This window comes from Anguilla anguilla, chromosome 5, assembly GCF_013347855.1.
Source record: "Anguilla anguilla isolate fAngAng1 chromosome 5, fAngAng1.pri, whole genome shotgun sequence".
Lineage (NCBI taxonomy): Eukaryota > Metazoa > Chordata > Actinopteri > Anguilliformes > Anguillidae > Anguilla > Anguilla anguilla.
In genome coordinates this window covers 19,574,561-19,591,372 of record NC_049205.1, presented here as the reverse complement: position 1 = coordinate 19,591,372, position 16,812 = coordinate 19,574,561, and the positions used below count along the sequence as shown (strand labels likewise).

Genomic DNA, 16,812 nt, shown 5'->3' with positions numbered 1-16,812 from the left:
CTATCTGAAAAGTTTATAAAATGCCTTTTCTCCATTATAAAGCATATGAGCTTGCCCCTTATGATGATTTTAGATGAAACATTGATATTACATTGAATAATCATGCAAAAACATTGTGGTACACATATCTAAATATGTAATCATTCACTCTTGTATGTGTTTTCTGTACACAACAGTATGTAATCTTTTGATGCATGGGGATGGGACAACATTTTCCAAATGCTACTATTTATGATTACTCCAAGGGAAATGTTACGTTCATCTAGTCCATATCAGCACACAGTAAATCTGAATGAATATTTTCAATGCCCTAAGTGGAAAGTATAGCCCATGGAGATACCAATAGCCCACATTATGTACAATAACAGTACAATGAAATAATACACCAACATCAGAAAAATGTTGCCGATGTTTTTGCTTTAAGGTAAACCGATGCATCAAACATAACACATTACTGAGCCATTTACTGAGAACATTTACACTACAGTGTGTGAAATGCCCGAATTATAGAATAACATAAACCTCTTGAAAGACACTCAATTTAATTGTGAGTGGTATGAATTCTAGCAAAGTAGGTCACTGCGAGCCACAATGCTAACTCTGCTCAGGATATGCTAACAATGCCCCTGCACTAACATATATTAGTTTGTGCCCAATACAAATATGTTCAGCATTATTTGCAAAAGCTAAGTTGTCTATTATGACCAATGTGAACATAACAATATCAAAAACAAAACACAACATAAATAATTGAAATGTTACAAGCAGTAATACATACATCTTCACCATGTTCATATGTATCCTTGTTAGACTTCATGCTTCCTATTCCTCTCCTGACTCACTCCCCAAATCCATATCAGCATGGTGAAAACTTGCTTTAGCCATGGTGGCGAGTTGGCAAAATTAGTAAAATCTTCCAAAAACCAAAGGAAAACAACAACTGCACCTCAATGTCTGCATGACATTATGGTTCACAGCACAATGCTGCGTTTAAGAAACCATTCAGGCTGTTACATTTGGCTCTCAATCATTGTTATAAATTTCAAATGAGATGTGCCATACACCACTGGACAGTGGATACTCCCCTCTACTGGATTAAAGATACCGAAAAAAGTTATCTAACCAACCAGAATGAATTGAAAAGTGTTACGACAGCACAAAATGCAAGTTGGGTTTTGCACGTGGCCAATGTAAATGCCTATCCCCGCTTTCTATTTGCGTGCTTATTTCTCAAATGAATTAAACGACCACTAAATTGTGAAACATGTAAAAAAAATCATAAGATTGTATTTTTATTCCATATTTACTCACATGTTTTGTTCATAGAATTATGCCGTATAATTACACAAGAATTCCTCTTGTTTGTTTCGCTATTCTGTGAGCAGCGTTTTTTACCCCTTTATTGGCATACCTTTGGGCTATTGTTGGCTTTATCTTGTTGCTATGAAGGAATACTAATTTTTGGTGGGGAAAGCATATTTTTATGAACTCCCAGATAGGCATTACTGTCCAATGTCTCATGCTTAGGGGGTTTACTTGCAGCAGAGTCTGCAGGGAGGGGGTGCTTGTTAGATGGATGACCTACGCAGCAATGATGGCACTTAGAAACTCTGTATTAGGCATAGTTGTCATATATTGTCTCCAAATAAAGCTAGAACACAGGATATTTGGACCAACCAATCAGACTCCAGGTTGGTATATATGCAGATGACCAGTCTATTTGCCGATGTTTTTTAAAGCATCCCATTTCAATTTGTAAAAAAATAAAATGAAATAAAAAAATAAAAACACTGGTTAATCAAGCTCATGTCTACTGCAGTATTCATACTATAGTCTTGAATTATTTTCAACTAAACAGTACAACAGTGCTTTTTTATGCAATAGTGTATCATTTTTCATTGCACGAACATTAAAATCTTAAAAGTTATTTTAAACTTTTGCCATGAAAAAAAGTGTTTTTCAGTAGCTAGTTGACTAGGTAAGGAACTAGCTGCTTCTAGCCCCTAGCTAGCTAGCTCCCGAGTATCAAGCTTGGATAGATTTGGATATTTTGCAATTATCATTGAATGGCAATGAATTAAGAGGCTATAAAGTACATTTGGCATAATAAAAACTGGCCTAAAGATTGTTTTAAAGATTAACTTGTCATCTTCCATTGTTGAATTTACTAATTTGTTTTCTTGTGACATTTGATGGTGGTCGATGGTAAAAGTAAAAACATTTTCTATTTTGAAAGCAAGTTCATTGGGTTATCAATGCCAGCAGCGTTCCTCCAGTGTCGATTACAAATGTAATATTGTTGTCTCATTGAAACCAGTCGTTAAAACACCTTGGAACACATCCCTTGATGTGTCAAAAACACAGGGAAGGGCTCCTTCGCGTGACCCTCTACACTATGCTGTGCTGCATTTTGTTGTTCTTCGTCTCTGTGGAACAGGGTGTTGCTTCCAGGGCATCACTGACCGTGTCCCTCTTCTCCCTCCATCTCTCGGAGGTATCCGCGTCTACTCTGTCCTTTCCGAAGGAAACTGCTTTGCCCTTCTTTTCGGTCTCTGCGGCAACCTTTGTCTTGGTCCCGTTGCCAGCGGTCGAGGGGTCTCTGGCCGTGCTGTAGCCGGCGGTTACCATGGAGAGGGTCCGTCGCCGAGCCGCCTCCCCCTGGCAGCGGTAGAGGTCACGGAAAGCAGAGCGGAAACGCTGGGACATCAGGTTGTAGACCACGGGGTTGATGGCACTGTTGGCGTAGATGCAGGTCCTGCAGAAGAGCAAGAACCAGGCGTCCAAGTAGGGCGTGGTAACAAAGGAGTTGACCAACACCAGCGTTCGGTAAGGCATCCACAGCAGGGCAAACAGGACCACCACCACTGCCAGCATCTTTGTTACCTACAATGAGGAGAGGTGGTAGATATTATACCTGCTGAAATTTATAAGACATAAACCCACAGATGTTTAATTCACTTTATGTATTTTGTTTTTACACAAATGACACAAAAACTTTTTGCATTTACTGGTCTGTATTTTGTGCCAAAAAAGTATTTTTAATGAAATGAACTTCATTGAAAGAGACAGTGACAGTGAGGGAGTGAAAAGAGAAACGGTAGTGAAGGAGAAAGCGAGAGGTTTATCAGATCCAACTATAAAATGCTCAAAAATGTGGTCTCCGCTTATCAGTGATAACAATGGTTCAAATTGTATACAAACTTTTCTCACACTTTTCAGATTTTTAATCATTTTCCTTCAACCTTTCCTTTGTATCAAACAACAGTGGAAGATAAAAATATAGATATAAAAAATGCTGTGGTGACGCAAGTGTCAACAAGCTGAAAACTGAAAGGTTTTCTTTCAAAGAGCATATTCCCCCTGCTGAAATGCACTCCCTGACTCTGACCTTTAGAAGAATTCAGAAACAGTTGCACTGTGGAAAATGCCCAAAACGAATAAGGAGGTGGCAGGGTGGTACAGTTTAATTAATGAGCTAAAAGATAATGGGTGTGTGGCATGTTTCTAAAGGCATTTATGGATTATGCAAATGGATTCCAGAACAAATGATGCTGGCCTGACCAGCTAAAGGTTTTCCTTTCCTGGAAACACAGAGTATCACTGGCACTGACTCTGGCAAACCGTTTATGTCCAAAGACACACAGCAAAGGTAACAAGCTCATGGCTCTCTGCACACAGATATACTGCTCCATCATTCCATGCAGTGTGAATCAGCAGATCTCACCAATGTACTGCATCATTTAATGTAGTGCATATCAGCAAGTTTCACTGTCCTGAGCTGCCCCTTCCTGGGGTTTATTCCGATGGTTAGAATGTTCCAAATGTTAAGGGCGAAAGAATGTACAGTACTCACTACAACATGCCTGCAAAGTATAAGAACTGTGAAGCTCGGCCAACCAAAAGTGTATTATTCTTTCTATTGACTATATTGATTCTTATTTCTATTGTCATTCCAAGTGAATCTGCAACCCTGACCCATGTATTATGCTTTAGTTTTGCAGTTCCTAAACTATAATATACAAGTAAATGCAAAACAAAATGTTACAAAAGCCTCCGGTCATCAAACCACAAATGAATGGCAGTAATTTCTTTGCAGAAAGACACATTTACTTCAAATCATAACATTATTTTGTCAAATTAATTGAATGAGGCTTAATTGAACTGCAAACTAAGCAGAGAAACAGGCCTGATGTGCATAGAGCAAATATCCTGGGGTGTCCTGAACATGTACACATTAAAATAACTGTCTTATTTTTTCCAGAGCAATCTTTTTTGTAATTTTTTTTTTTACTGAACTCACCAAACTATATTTATGATGGAAAAGAACCAGTTCTGTTGTTGCTTTCATCCAGGGGTAATCAATTCCAGCAACCTAATTGGTTATTATTTTTAAATTAATGAAATGCCCGTAAATCAACCAAAGAAATCAAGAACTGGGTAAAGACAAAATAATGTGAAAACGATATTGTAGGTGGGTGTGGGTGTGGCTCAGCTGAGGGGAGAGGCAGGTGGGAGTGGCCCCCTCATTCTACAAACAGAACTCAACCGACCAATTACTCAAATGTAATTTTTTACTGTAGAGCAGGTAATACTTTACATGGACTATATGCCAAACTAAAGTCTACATAACAGTCACGAGAATGCCAAAAGACCTGTCATATCCAGTTATGACACAGCATTACAGGTTATGGACAATGCCATTAAAGATACAATTTCCATTATCATTGACCAAATGCGAACTTGCCACCTAAAAGCTTGAGCAGAAGGAAAAGGTCAACTTCTGTTTGGAATTTGCATGTATATATTATGTATATATCTCCCATAGTTGACATGATGTCTGGATTGGTCTGTGTGTAGGTGTGTCACTGAGTGCATGGGTCTTCTTATTGCCCCATGCCTGCTGATTTTGGCCTCAGCTCGCCCTCGACCTTTGCAGATAAATACATTACTGAGTATCAATGGTTTGTTACAGCCTGTGTTTCCCCATTATATCACTACTAATTTGACCCATACTTACTTTCTTCATAAATGCAATGAAGGTAGTTGTAAAAGCCTAATGCCATACAAGGCCACCTGCCAAACAATGCTTGCCTGTTGTTCAACCCCTGCAAATTGTACAGAACTGGGCAATATAAAGCACATTTATTTGAATTGTGCATTTCCATGCCTGTATTTCATATGTAATACTGGTTCCACAAATCATCTTCCTATGGTTTATATCTCTGTGCCACCAGCAAAACATTACATGATGCCACCATTTACATTTTAGCATATGGATCGCCTCAGCACCTGCTACAGCACAGAACCTGGTTTCTGTTTCTTGGAGGGAACCTTTTCCAGATAAATGCACGTTTCCTGTGGGGCACGTTTTCCCATCGCAAACGCCTTTTTCAAATGGGACCGATTTCCCCAATGCACGCGGCACACCTGTTTCCTGGAGGAGAGTGCGCTCCTGTGGCGGCCTTTGGCTCCGCCCTCAGGCGGCTCCTTGCAGCTCCGACGCAGCGTGGTGGCAGCGTGAGCCTCGCTCTTGGTGGGCTGAGGCAGGGGCCCCAGGTAGAGGATCCGGGCGATGAGGGCATACAGCACGATGGCCAGCAGTAGCGGCAGGACGTAGAAGATGGCGAAGTCGGTGAGGTAGATGGGCAGGTAGAGGTCACGGGACACCCTGTACCCGCACTGCACCCGCTGGTCTGCGTTCACCTGGATGTCCACCAGGAAGAACCAGAGCAGGCAGTAGACGCAGGTGAGCGCCCACACACCTGCGATGATGCGCTTGGCCCGGGAAACCGTGCAAACGGTCTGAGCCCTCATCGGGTGACAGATTGCGATGTACCTTGAAGAAGGAGCAACAAAAAGTAAACCTGCGTCAACCTACGTCCAAAACAAGGGTAGAAGAGAACTGAACCTGTGCCTAGTTGAGGTGTGTGCAGGTTTGCTTGTTTTCCACGTATCAGCAGTGAATTCAGGCTATTGGCTACAGACAATCAGTTCCTTAATTCTGTCCTTATATACTGAAACACACCAAAATCCAGCAGACACAGTCCTCCAAGATTTACATTTCATATCACTGAACTAGGCAGTAGCTACATTTCATTTAGCATTGATTTATGCAAGTTTAAAATGTTTATTCCCAAACTAAATCCATTCTAAATGCATGTTTAGGCATATGGAAACAGCCATGCCCACACTTTCCCCTCAATTGTATTGATTTATGTGTATGCCATAGGTTATTCTGTCACTTACAGAAATAGAATACACTGAAACATTTTGTCAATGTATAGAAGATAATAATAATAGGAAAACTGCTCTGAAACATCATGTTTCACAATATTACATGCATATTTAAAAAATATTATATATTATATATTTATATATTATAATATATAATATACATTATATATTATATTGTGAAGTGCTGATGTCTCAATAATATATTTCATTTCATTATATTATTGGCATGTTCTGTTTCTGTCTTTAAGGAGAGCATGCTCACCGCTCACCTCTCAATAGTGAAGGCGGTAATGGAACAGGAAGACACGTTGATGCCCAGGTACTGGAAGTAGGTGATGCCCAGGCAGCCAGCGTGCCCGTACACCCAGGTGCCCGTCAAGCTGTCAGAAACGTTGGGCAAGCCGGCGGCTACCAGCACGATGAGGTCGGCCACTGCCAGGCTGACCAGGTAGCAGTTGGTGGGCGTGCGCATGTGACGAGTGGTGAGGACCACCAGGACCACCATTACGTTTCCCACGATGCCCAGGCTGCACACCAGCAGCACCAGGAACACGGACACCGTCTTATACTGCAGCGACTCAGAGACAGTGTCCACGGCACTCAGCGAGATGTTTGTCGGGGTGTCCATCCTGGAACTTGAGTTTTCTGTCATCATTGTTTTGTGTGTGTGTGTGTGTGTGTGTGTGTGTGTGCTGGGTTTGTATTGCCCTGAATTGAATTTAAGCGATTGTAGGCAAGTGTGAGCGTGTTTTCGTCAGGTGGCTTGGTCTTTCTTTGAGTCAGTCAGCCTCGGCTGTCCTGGTGCCTTGAGGTTTACGGGAAAAGAACACCCTTTTTTGTTTGCTGGTGTAAATCTTGGCAAGCGGTACGCCTTCAGAGCTTGCCTATCCTCCTGAACACAATCAGAGGCATCTTTCTGATAATCGCCTGGGAGAGAGAAAAAGAAGTGCTAAAGGTTAATGGCACGACTGGCATCATAAACGCATTGGTAAAGGTGTTTTCCCGCCGCAATGCAGTTCTGATGATTAATTACACGTGCGTTCATCACCGCAGATAAGCGCTGTTCGCACGCCTCCCTGCGATGCGACACTTCAACAGTCAGCTTCGCAAGGGTTTGTCTGTTTGTCACCATGGAAACGAAACCTGGCGTCTCCTCCTATCTTCATTCTCTTACTGCTGCCGACTCTCTCATATCTGCACGAAGCACCTTCCAAGAGCATAATTGCCCTGGTACTGCTGGCGAGTACATCCGCTACATGCTAACAAAGGAGAGAAGCACTTTTTCTCGAACCCAATTGTTACAAGGCCGACATTTCATCCGTCGTTCACAAATTCTTGCACACTCCCATCTCGTGTCAATTATCAGTAAACCTTACAAAGCTACATCACCATATTGATGTGTTCTGGACGTTATTGTCTGTTGCCAGCATTTTCAACATATTTTTTAAAATAAAAAAACAGAGCGTATTAGTCAGCCCTCCTCTCGTATTATTCATAGGTGGAAAGCAGAGGGAGTAACACATAAGGAAAGGGCCACAGCTGAGAATGATGCCACTGAGGAGGACTGAACCTCTATCTGCCCTATGGACTGCATCACGCATCTTGCTATCATTTTCAACCTTTAGCAAATTACTGAAAAAAGCACTTTCTACAAAAAATCTATGCATATAAAAATCCCCAATCATGATCCCATTTTCAAAACTTCCATGTAAATTTTAGGAACTGTGATTTTTCTTCCCAGGTGCAAATATTCAGTTTTATAATATAAGGATAATATAAGCATATTGATATCAGACCAACAGTGTAAATGAGTAAACACACCCAAAATATGTCTCGTTGACAAGCAAAGTACAAAAAGGCTGCTGTGTTCAAGTTCTGATGCAAAAAATGTGTAAAACTTTTTTTTAAATGACCACATCTTTGGTCTGCCTTCATCCAACGATACAAGTGACCTCCATTGCTTTTACTGTACATGTGCTGTTTGTTGAGTGAACTTGGGGTTAATCATTTCATTGTGTCATGTTGATTTCCTGTCATGAAATGTGCACCATGCCCTGCCGGTTCTTACTATTTTCAGCAATGGGGTTATCAAACCTCTCTCTGGCTTATTAGTCAGTTGGCGTGTGCTGTGATTGGAAAAGGGAGCCAGACATCTGTGACTTCTTCCGCCATCTCTTTCCCCTTGAAATGAGGTAACGCCTTTTCCAGAGAGCCCCCGGTGATGAATTGAGGTGACCGCATTTAAATCAACCCTGCTGTACTATGGGCTTGCCCAGGTGAAATTTCTCACCATATTCTATATTTATGTAACATTAGCCATAAATTTTCTTTTGTGTGGAACTAGCATTAGCTGAAGCATTTTATTAGCTGATCTGACCTCCACAGCTGAGCTGGTGAGGCATTATCAGAGGGCACATAATAATTATCTCAGTGCAAAGGGAAAATGAGTGATTGCTCCAACAGGAACCTTCAGGAATTATACCAGGGTGAAAGGGAAAATCGGTAATTATCCCAGGTTGAAAGGGAATTCAGCCTGTGATTATCCCAGGGTGAATAGAACGTCAGTGATTATCCCAGGGTGACAGTGTAGTAGTTTCAATGGAACTTGACTGTGTACTGTTTTCTCACTCACAACTCTAAGGCCAGAATTGTTTATACGTTAGAAAAGCTAATTAGTATTTGACCCAAAGTGTCACCCTGCCACAAAGACAGCAATGGAACGACTCTTTATTAACTACAGGACTGTTGCAAGAATGAGGGTCCCAAAGTAAGAAAAGGAGGCATGAGTGGTAATATTCAGAACTGGATGAGCGGACAGCCACATAAACAACCATTACCAACAATCCTACAGGGCAATGTGGAGAGAATAAGGAATAAAACTGGCAAACTACATGCATGTGCCCAACACATCTTGGACTATCTGCAATCCTGCCTCATCCTGCTTTTCAGAACCATGGCTTTCAGAGGCAGATCCAGATACATCGGTAGACCTGGAGAATTTCACGCTCATCAGAATGGCCTGCAATATTAACATTTATTAATAAAAGACGAGGCGGGGGTGCATGTGCTTGTATCAGCAAAAAATATTGCAATCCTGGGCTCATCACAACAACAAAAAAAAACAAGTGTGCACAAAAGACGTTAAACGGTTGCCAATGAATTTAGCCCATATGGTTTACCAAGGGAGCTGCCCAAGATCAGATTGTTTCTAGTCTACATTCCCCAGTCTGCTGATATGTAGGTTGCTGCCAGTACCATCTATGAACACATGTCTCAGGCTAAGACTGAAGCCCCAGGGGCAGCTAATACTTACATTAGCTGACCCTGAGGCCTGCCTAGATCTTTGTTATGGTAACATCCAAAGTGGCCATTATTCAAATGCGCTACCTGTCTTGGGCAGTTCAGACCATAACATGATAAAGTTACCACCTAAGTTATAAAATTATAACCAAACTAAGCGCAGGCATGAGAAGACCAACAGGGTAGAGGTCGCGGGATGGACACCAGAAGCAACAGACATCCCCCAAGCTTGTCTGGAAAGCACAGACTGGGATGTTTTCATGAACAGTACAGGGGATATTAACGAAACCGCCATGACTATTTCAAGCTGTATATAATTCTGTGCGAATATGGTTATACCTACTCAAACAATGAATTATGGGTGACTCCTCAACCAGAAAAAGTGTCTTTTTAAGTCAGAAGCAGGGGGAGAGGAGAGGAGAACTCTGCAGAGGAAAATTAGGGAAAAAAGACCAGGTCAAAACCTAGTATATGGCTGGACCTAACACACTTGATCCGGCCGACCAATGGTGTAACTTCATAACTCGGCTGACCAATGGTGTAACTTCATCACTCAGTCACAGACATTCGCGTTTATTACAGGGCTGGCCCCACTGTTGCGGTCCAGCCAAAAATTAGGCAATGTAAGGAAATTAATAAAGACAGACTAGAACAGCTTTTTAGGAAGGAAGAATACAAAAAACCTTGGTAGGGGCCTCTATTGGGGAATATCACTGGGTACAAACCTAGGAGGAAAAGTATGACGGTTGCAGGTAAACTTTCCTTTGCCAATGACTTGAATGTTTTTTATTGCCGGGTTGACGACCTAGATTTTCGGGAAGAGCAAGCTGAACTGATTAAAAGAGTCAACGATAATACACCAGCCACTAAATCAGTGATTATAACAGAGGATGAGGTGAGAGACCAATTCAGCCAGGTCAAATTAGGAAAATCAAGCTGCCCTGATGACATCAGCTGTAGGACATGTGCTGGCCAACTAATCAGCCCCTTCTGGCAGCTATTCCAGCGGTCACTGGACACTGCCTCAGTCCCTGAGCAGTGGAAAGTCTTGGATTGCTCCTGTGTGCAAAAACAGCAGACCCGAAGAGATGAACGACGTACGACTTTTAACGCTTTGACATCGGTCCCAGTGAATAGCCTGAAAAAGCTGGTGTTAAAACACCTGCTTCCTGACTGCTCCTTCCACCGGGATGCTTTTCAGTTCGCATGTTAGGAAGATAGGGGGTAGATGATGCAGCGCTGGTCGTGATCAACAGCACGGACGGACGTCTGGAACAGGCTCATCAGTCTCATCAAAATCATGTTCATTGATTTCAGTAGTGCTTTCAGCACTCACTGGTTGGCAAGCTAATGGATCTATGGGTCAACTACAATATAATCCTATGGATTAAGGATTTCCTGGTGATTTGCAGCCAACAAGTAAAAGTCAACTCTGTGATTGTCATCTCCTAGAACAATCAGTACAGGAGCACCTCAGGGCTCTGTTTTGGCACCCATTTCATATAGGCTACTTCGCATACTAATGAATGTCAAGCTTCTGAGACATCTTTTTTTATTTTTTTTAAATATGTGGATAACACAGCATTAGAGGATTTTTTAACGTCTGCCAGCGTTTCTTTAATGTGTTTTGAGAGTGAGATAGGAAAATTCATTCAAAGGCGCACTGACAATTATTTGCAGGTCAATGTTAAGAAAACCGCAGACATGGTTATTGATTCTAAATGTAACAGGTCTAATTGCTCACCCAGATTCGTGGTGAATCAAAGAGAGTCTCAAAATACAAATACCTTGGCATTGAGGTTGACAATAAACTCAATTTTACTGACTGTGCAGCATCTAAAGCAAAAAAAAAAAACTGCAGCAGAGAATGTTTTTTATGCGACAGCTGAACAGAATAAATGTTAACTACAGTGTCCAACAAATTTGTATTAAAGTCTGTATTCCAAAGTGTTCTGACTTTTGGTGTGATTTGTGTGTTAGGGAATGTGTGCGCCCAAGATTATAACAAAGGTAATTAAGACAGTGAGTAGGATCATAGGAACAGCACAAAATTAAGACAGTGAGTAGGATCATAGGAACAGCACAAAATTAAGACAGTGAGTAGGATCATAGGAACTGAGCAGGTGACACTAGCCCCGCTCTACTGACCTTATCTTAAATAAGGTCCACTGCATTCTTAATGACGTTACTCATTCCATACACCAGAAATTTAAAATGAGAGAGTGGGGCAAAACAGTTTAGCTTAAAATTAAAACGACCAGGTTCAAGCAATCTTTATTCCTGCTGCCATTAATATATTTAACAGCTAGTACTGAATGTGCTGGGGAAATGAATTGACTTATGTAATAAGTGCTTATTTATTATATTATCTTATATTTCTACCACAACCAATTAATACATTTTAAATATTTATATATTATGGGGTTCATTTTGCACAACTGCATTGTATTGTGTGTGTGTGTGTGTGTGAGAGGGGGGGGGGGTGGCAGAGAGGCAAAAGTTAAGGGTGAGGAGACGTGTAGTTATGTATTGTATTCTCTGAACTGCTGTTTGTAGACTTGTTGATGTTGTACTGTTTCAAAGTAAGCATGTTTGCACTTTTGATCAAATGAATTTCCTACTTGGATAATAAAGTTAATACCCTGTGATGGACTGGTGAACTGTCCAGAAATTTGCGGGTATAGATAATGAATGGATGTATAGATAATAAAGTTAAACTTGACTTGAAGAAAACTATTAGTGACTATCCCAGGGTGAAGGATTAGGGTTAGGGTTAGGGTGAAGGGAACTTCAATGATTATCTAGGGTGAAAAGAGCTTCAGTGACTACTGTATCTCAAGGGTAAAGGGAACTCGAGTGATTATCTAGGGTGAAGGGAACTTCAATGACTACTGTATCCCAGGGTGAACGGAACTGCAGTGATTATCTAAGAGTGAAGGGAACTTCAATGACTACTGTATCTCAAGGGTGAAGGGAACTCGAGTGATTATCTAGGGTGAAGGGAACTTCAATGACTACTGTATCCCAGGGTGAACGGAACTGCAGTGATTGTCTAAGAGTGAAGGGAACTTCAATGACTACTGTATCTCCGGGTGAAGGGAACTGCAGTGATTATCTAGGGTGAAAAGACCTTCAATGACTACCGTATCTCAGGGTAAAGGGAACTTCCAGGAATATCTCAATATGAAGGACACTTTAGCCATAGAATTCAAATCTGATAATTGCTTTATTTCTTGCTGATATACAGATTTATAAATTCTATTCAATGTCCTATTCAAATTGAAGTAGCTGATACCTCTCACCCAACTGTTTCACTGTTGCATCTGGCTCACTCAGGGTCACTTAAAGCCCACATGAATAGTTGTTTATTTTGAACACTGGGGACCTGAAATCACAATACAACAGGCTCTATGCATGCAATGCTTCTGCGTTTATCTTGCCAATGCGCCATTTTTCAGTTTATTCAGAAGTGCATCTTTACACACTGGAGAGAAGGCCTCACGGGTGTAGTGGCGGGTACACTCACTTACTTTACCAGGGTGTTTGCATATGCTGATTTCTAATGATGAGTTTAGTAATAGTCCTGTGCATTATACTACCTTCAATACACACATTCAGTTTTTTAAGAATATGTTCCAGTGTTGCCTGTAAATATGATTGAGAGAGAGAGAGAGAGAGAGAGAGAGACTGCAATGCTAACAGTTCAGCAACAACGAATGTCCCCTCATCCAGCACCCAGCTGGTCCTTAGCCTCACTTCACTAATACCCTCTAACACCTTACAACCTCAGGAGCACAGCATCGAAATTGAATCAATTAGAGTCAACCACATTACAACAAGGTCCAAAGAAAACTACACCGACCACTGGGAAACACAAATACAAGCACAAACAAAACGTGACGTTGGATGGCCTTAAAAACAGTATGTCATGAAAAACTGACTACGGTGACTGATCAAAAATTAAAAATAACTTTGACAGTGTACAGATTCAGTGAGCACAGCCAGGCCACTGAGAAGGACAGGCACAGACAGACCGGCTTCCCACGGGGAGGCTAGGCTACGCTCCCACTGCAGTCAAGGAGCAAAGTAAACAGAGCTGCACTTCTCAATAGCTGTGAGAAATACAAGGCAATACAAGCAAAATATTACACCAAATGTATACATAATTGTTATGTGTTAAAGAAAAATGTCAACATCAGCATCAACTCCCCTTTTTATTACAGGAAAACTGTGTAGCTTTGACAGCCCAAAACGTCACCTCATGTTACAGTACAAACTGTAATTACTGATACTTCATAGAATCAATTTGTCCAGTAATGTTATTCAGCATTATTCGTAATTGAATGTTACATCTGTAAATTTACCCGTGCTTTGGCATAAGACTTTTCCTCGTCATTAATTTGAATTTGACAAAGGGTGGAGTTGAGGAGCATGACATAGCTGGGGGGGGGGGGGGGGGGGGGTGGAATTGCTTTAATTACTTTAAAATAACTAAAACATAGTTATATTTCACAACGTTGACAGACACAGCCTATCTGTATATTTGAATTAATTTGTTAGAGAAAGCTGTGCTTAGCCAAGGAAATTTCATTTAGATTTGATTATCGTAGGGAAATGTTTGCATTAATTTTTTTTTTTTTTTTGAAAGACGCAAAACACATCGGTTTTCGGTGACAGAATATCGTATTTCAATATATGCTGTAGACCCCTGTCCTGCGATGGTGAAACTGATTACGAGCTTTTTATGCGAGGACGAAGCGCCTCAAGCGACGTATGCGGTCTGTGATATGAAGCTGTGCCTCAGTTAGAATTTTTAAATTTCCTGACCAAGTTTATCACTACGAGATTAAGAATTAAATAGAATTGAAGGGAATGAGACACGCGCTGTCATGTGCGCAATTGTGTGTGTGTGTGCTTGTGTGTGAGTAGCCTAATAAGCCAAATAATAAGTAGAACTGTTTTCTATTCCTCGAATATAGCGATTCATTTAAATTAACTGAATTATTATACACGCAAATCAACTGAGCTTGTTCAACACGCGGCTTCCAGAGAACAAATCATTATTGCTTCTCATTTCTAAGCGACTGAGAATAACACAACATTATGAAAACTCACGCATTTCATAACTTCCGTCGGCACACGAAAATAAGGGTACTTAGGGAGAGGCATACTCTCTAAAAAATGTCATCAGGAGGATACCCAGTCATTAATTTAAAATATATGCCGATGGTTGTAGTATATTCTTGAACAACGGATGCATACAATTTATTTTAAATCCCATTCACAATATGATATAGCCTACCTCCAAAGAAATGTTATTCTCGCAGACCTTCGCAAAGAAAACTTTATATACTTTATACTGCTTCAGAATAGTCTAGTCTACTTAATGATGAAAAACATTATGAGAAATTATGAGAAATAATCGTACCTACCTAAAATATATCCCTGTTGGATCGTAAGCGGATAACTCCGAATGAAAGGACCGCGACGTAGATTGCCTCAAGGAATTCGCCGCTCCTCTCCGCAGAATAATTTGTATAGCTTATTTATCGCATTACCAAGTTCTGGCTCACAAGGAAAGCACTTAAATGCGCGCGTCTGACACCTGCAGCTCGAGCACAGTGTCCCGAACTTGGTAGCCGTTGCCCGCTCAGTGCGTCTGTCTCGTGTTATCGTCGCCGCTGCTCTGTAGCTTTCACAGTGCTGAAATAGCTGAAAACAGTAATGTTGAAGTGCGTGTACTGGGAACACGTGGAGGGGTCACAAATGCTGTATCGGATGTTACAATTTTTGACTACTTTACTTATCTCGTCTGAGTTTCCCTTGAAATAGCCTACTATGATAGCGATTGTTTAATTTGCGTACGATATTACATACCAGATCAACGTTTCAATTTCTTTATAATAATAATAATAATAATAATAATAATAATAATAATAGCTCTGTAATCGATTGTTATTTCACATCAGTGTCACTTATGCCACTGAAATGATAAAACACAAATACTTTCAAATAAAAGGTACGTTGATCAAATCAGTTCAGATGAAAAACTGCTCCATTAAAAATCTTATTTGATGGTTGTGCAGGAAATATTAGGACACACACGTGCCATTTGCATCACAAGTAATGGCATAAATAATACATACTTGTATTCATATATTTTTATTTAGATACTATTTAGTGATTTGTGCTGCGTATCTTTCCGCAATGGAATAAGCGAGATCAGAAAACATGTTGAAGATGAGTTTTCAGTCAGGATAAATGGTGTATGCTAATGAACAACAGGGCTTTTATGTTTGGCGTGTTTCTCCTTTATTGAAGTTAGGTCTTTATTGCATCTAATTTACATAAGTAACTGCAACGTGGTTGGATAGGCTAATTACATCAGTTGGTCATTTTTGGACGCAGTAGGCTAGCCTATCATTTGTCTGTGAATCAAGTTGTTTGCATATCGGAGACGTGAATGAGCAAAACACGGTCGCCGGTACAGAAGATAAAAAGGGGACAATCATTTGTTACCTGAGCAATAAAATCTGGTTAGCACCGACAACACTTCTTTACTCCCACCTAGCGACAGGAATTGGTACAGGAACTACATACATTGTATTGTTGCGAGCAGGGACATGCACAGACATTCTAGAGGGGCTGTTGCTCTAACCTGAAAAAAGGGCAACCCCCCACACATACACAGTGGCGTTGCTGGCTGCGGGCTTCCGGGGCTGTTCATGCAATCGTATTTACATTTATATATGTAGCATTTATATACTGTAGCCTATATAAAGTATATATACTTGTTGACAGCACAACGCACACAGCACTCATACGCCGGTGTGCACTTATAACTAGCCACATCTACAGCATTTTCAGTAATACGGGGGTATGCAGCTGATGTCCTCTATGGAAAGCAACCTCACAGCGATCTTATCTACGATTAGTAGGTAAGGTTGTGCTTCACTTCGGGGTGTTTATTCCGCTGGAAAACAGAGAGAGCCAACTTTTTTTTTTTTTTTTAAGTCAGTGACATTTCCTTCTGACGTCTACGACGGCGATCGCAACCACAACATTTATTTTGCCGTTTTTTGTAGCTATAGCTATTTCCGTGGATAAAATTACATTTATTATTATTATTATTATTATTATTATTATTGGTAAAAACATTTACTTCATATCCAGGGAGGTAGCCAGTGATTTAATCATCAACTGATTTAGATAAATTCAGATGAATCAATTTCACCCTGCTTTAATTTATATTCTGGATCTGGGGTTATCCGGGAGTCC

At 40.7% G+C, this 16,812-nt stretch overlaps 1 protein-coding gene across 1 annotated transcript; it reads right to left on the bottom strand.

The window, feature by feature from the left end:
* Positions 1-1,671: 1,671 nt before the first annotated feature.
* trhr2 (thyrotropin releasing hormone receptor 2) lies at positions 1,672-15,208 on the bottom strand. The gene is made up of 4 exons (XM_035417281.1): positions 14,967-15,208; positions 6,504-7,161; positions 5,428-5,836; positions 1,672-2,883 (listed from the first exon to the last, which is right to left on the bottom strand). The coding sequence occupies exons 2-4, from the start codon at positions 6,887-6,889 to the stop codon at positions 2,389-2,391; spliced, it is 1,290 nt and encodes a 429-aa protein (XP_035273172.1). The 5' UTR covers positions 6,890-7,161; positions 14,967-15,208; the 3' UTR covers positions 1,672-2,388.
* Positions 15,209-16,812: the final 1,604 nt, after the last annotated feature.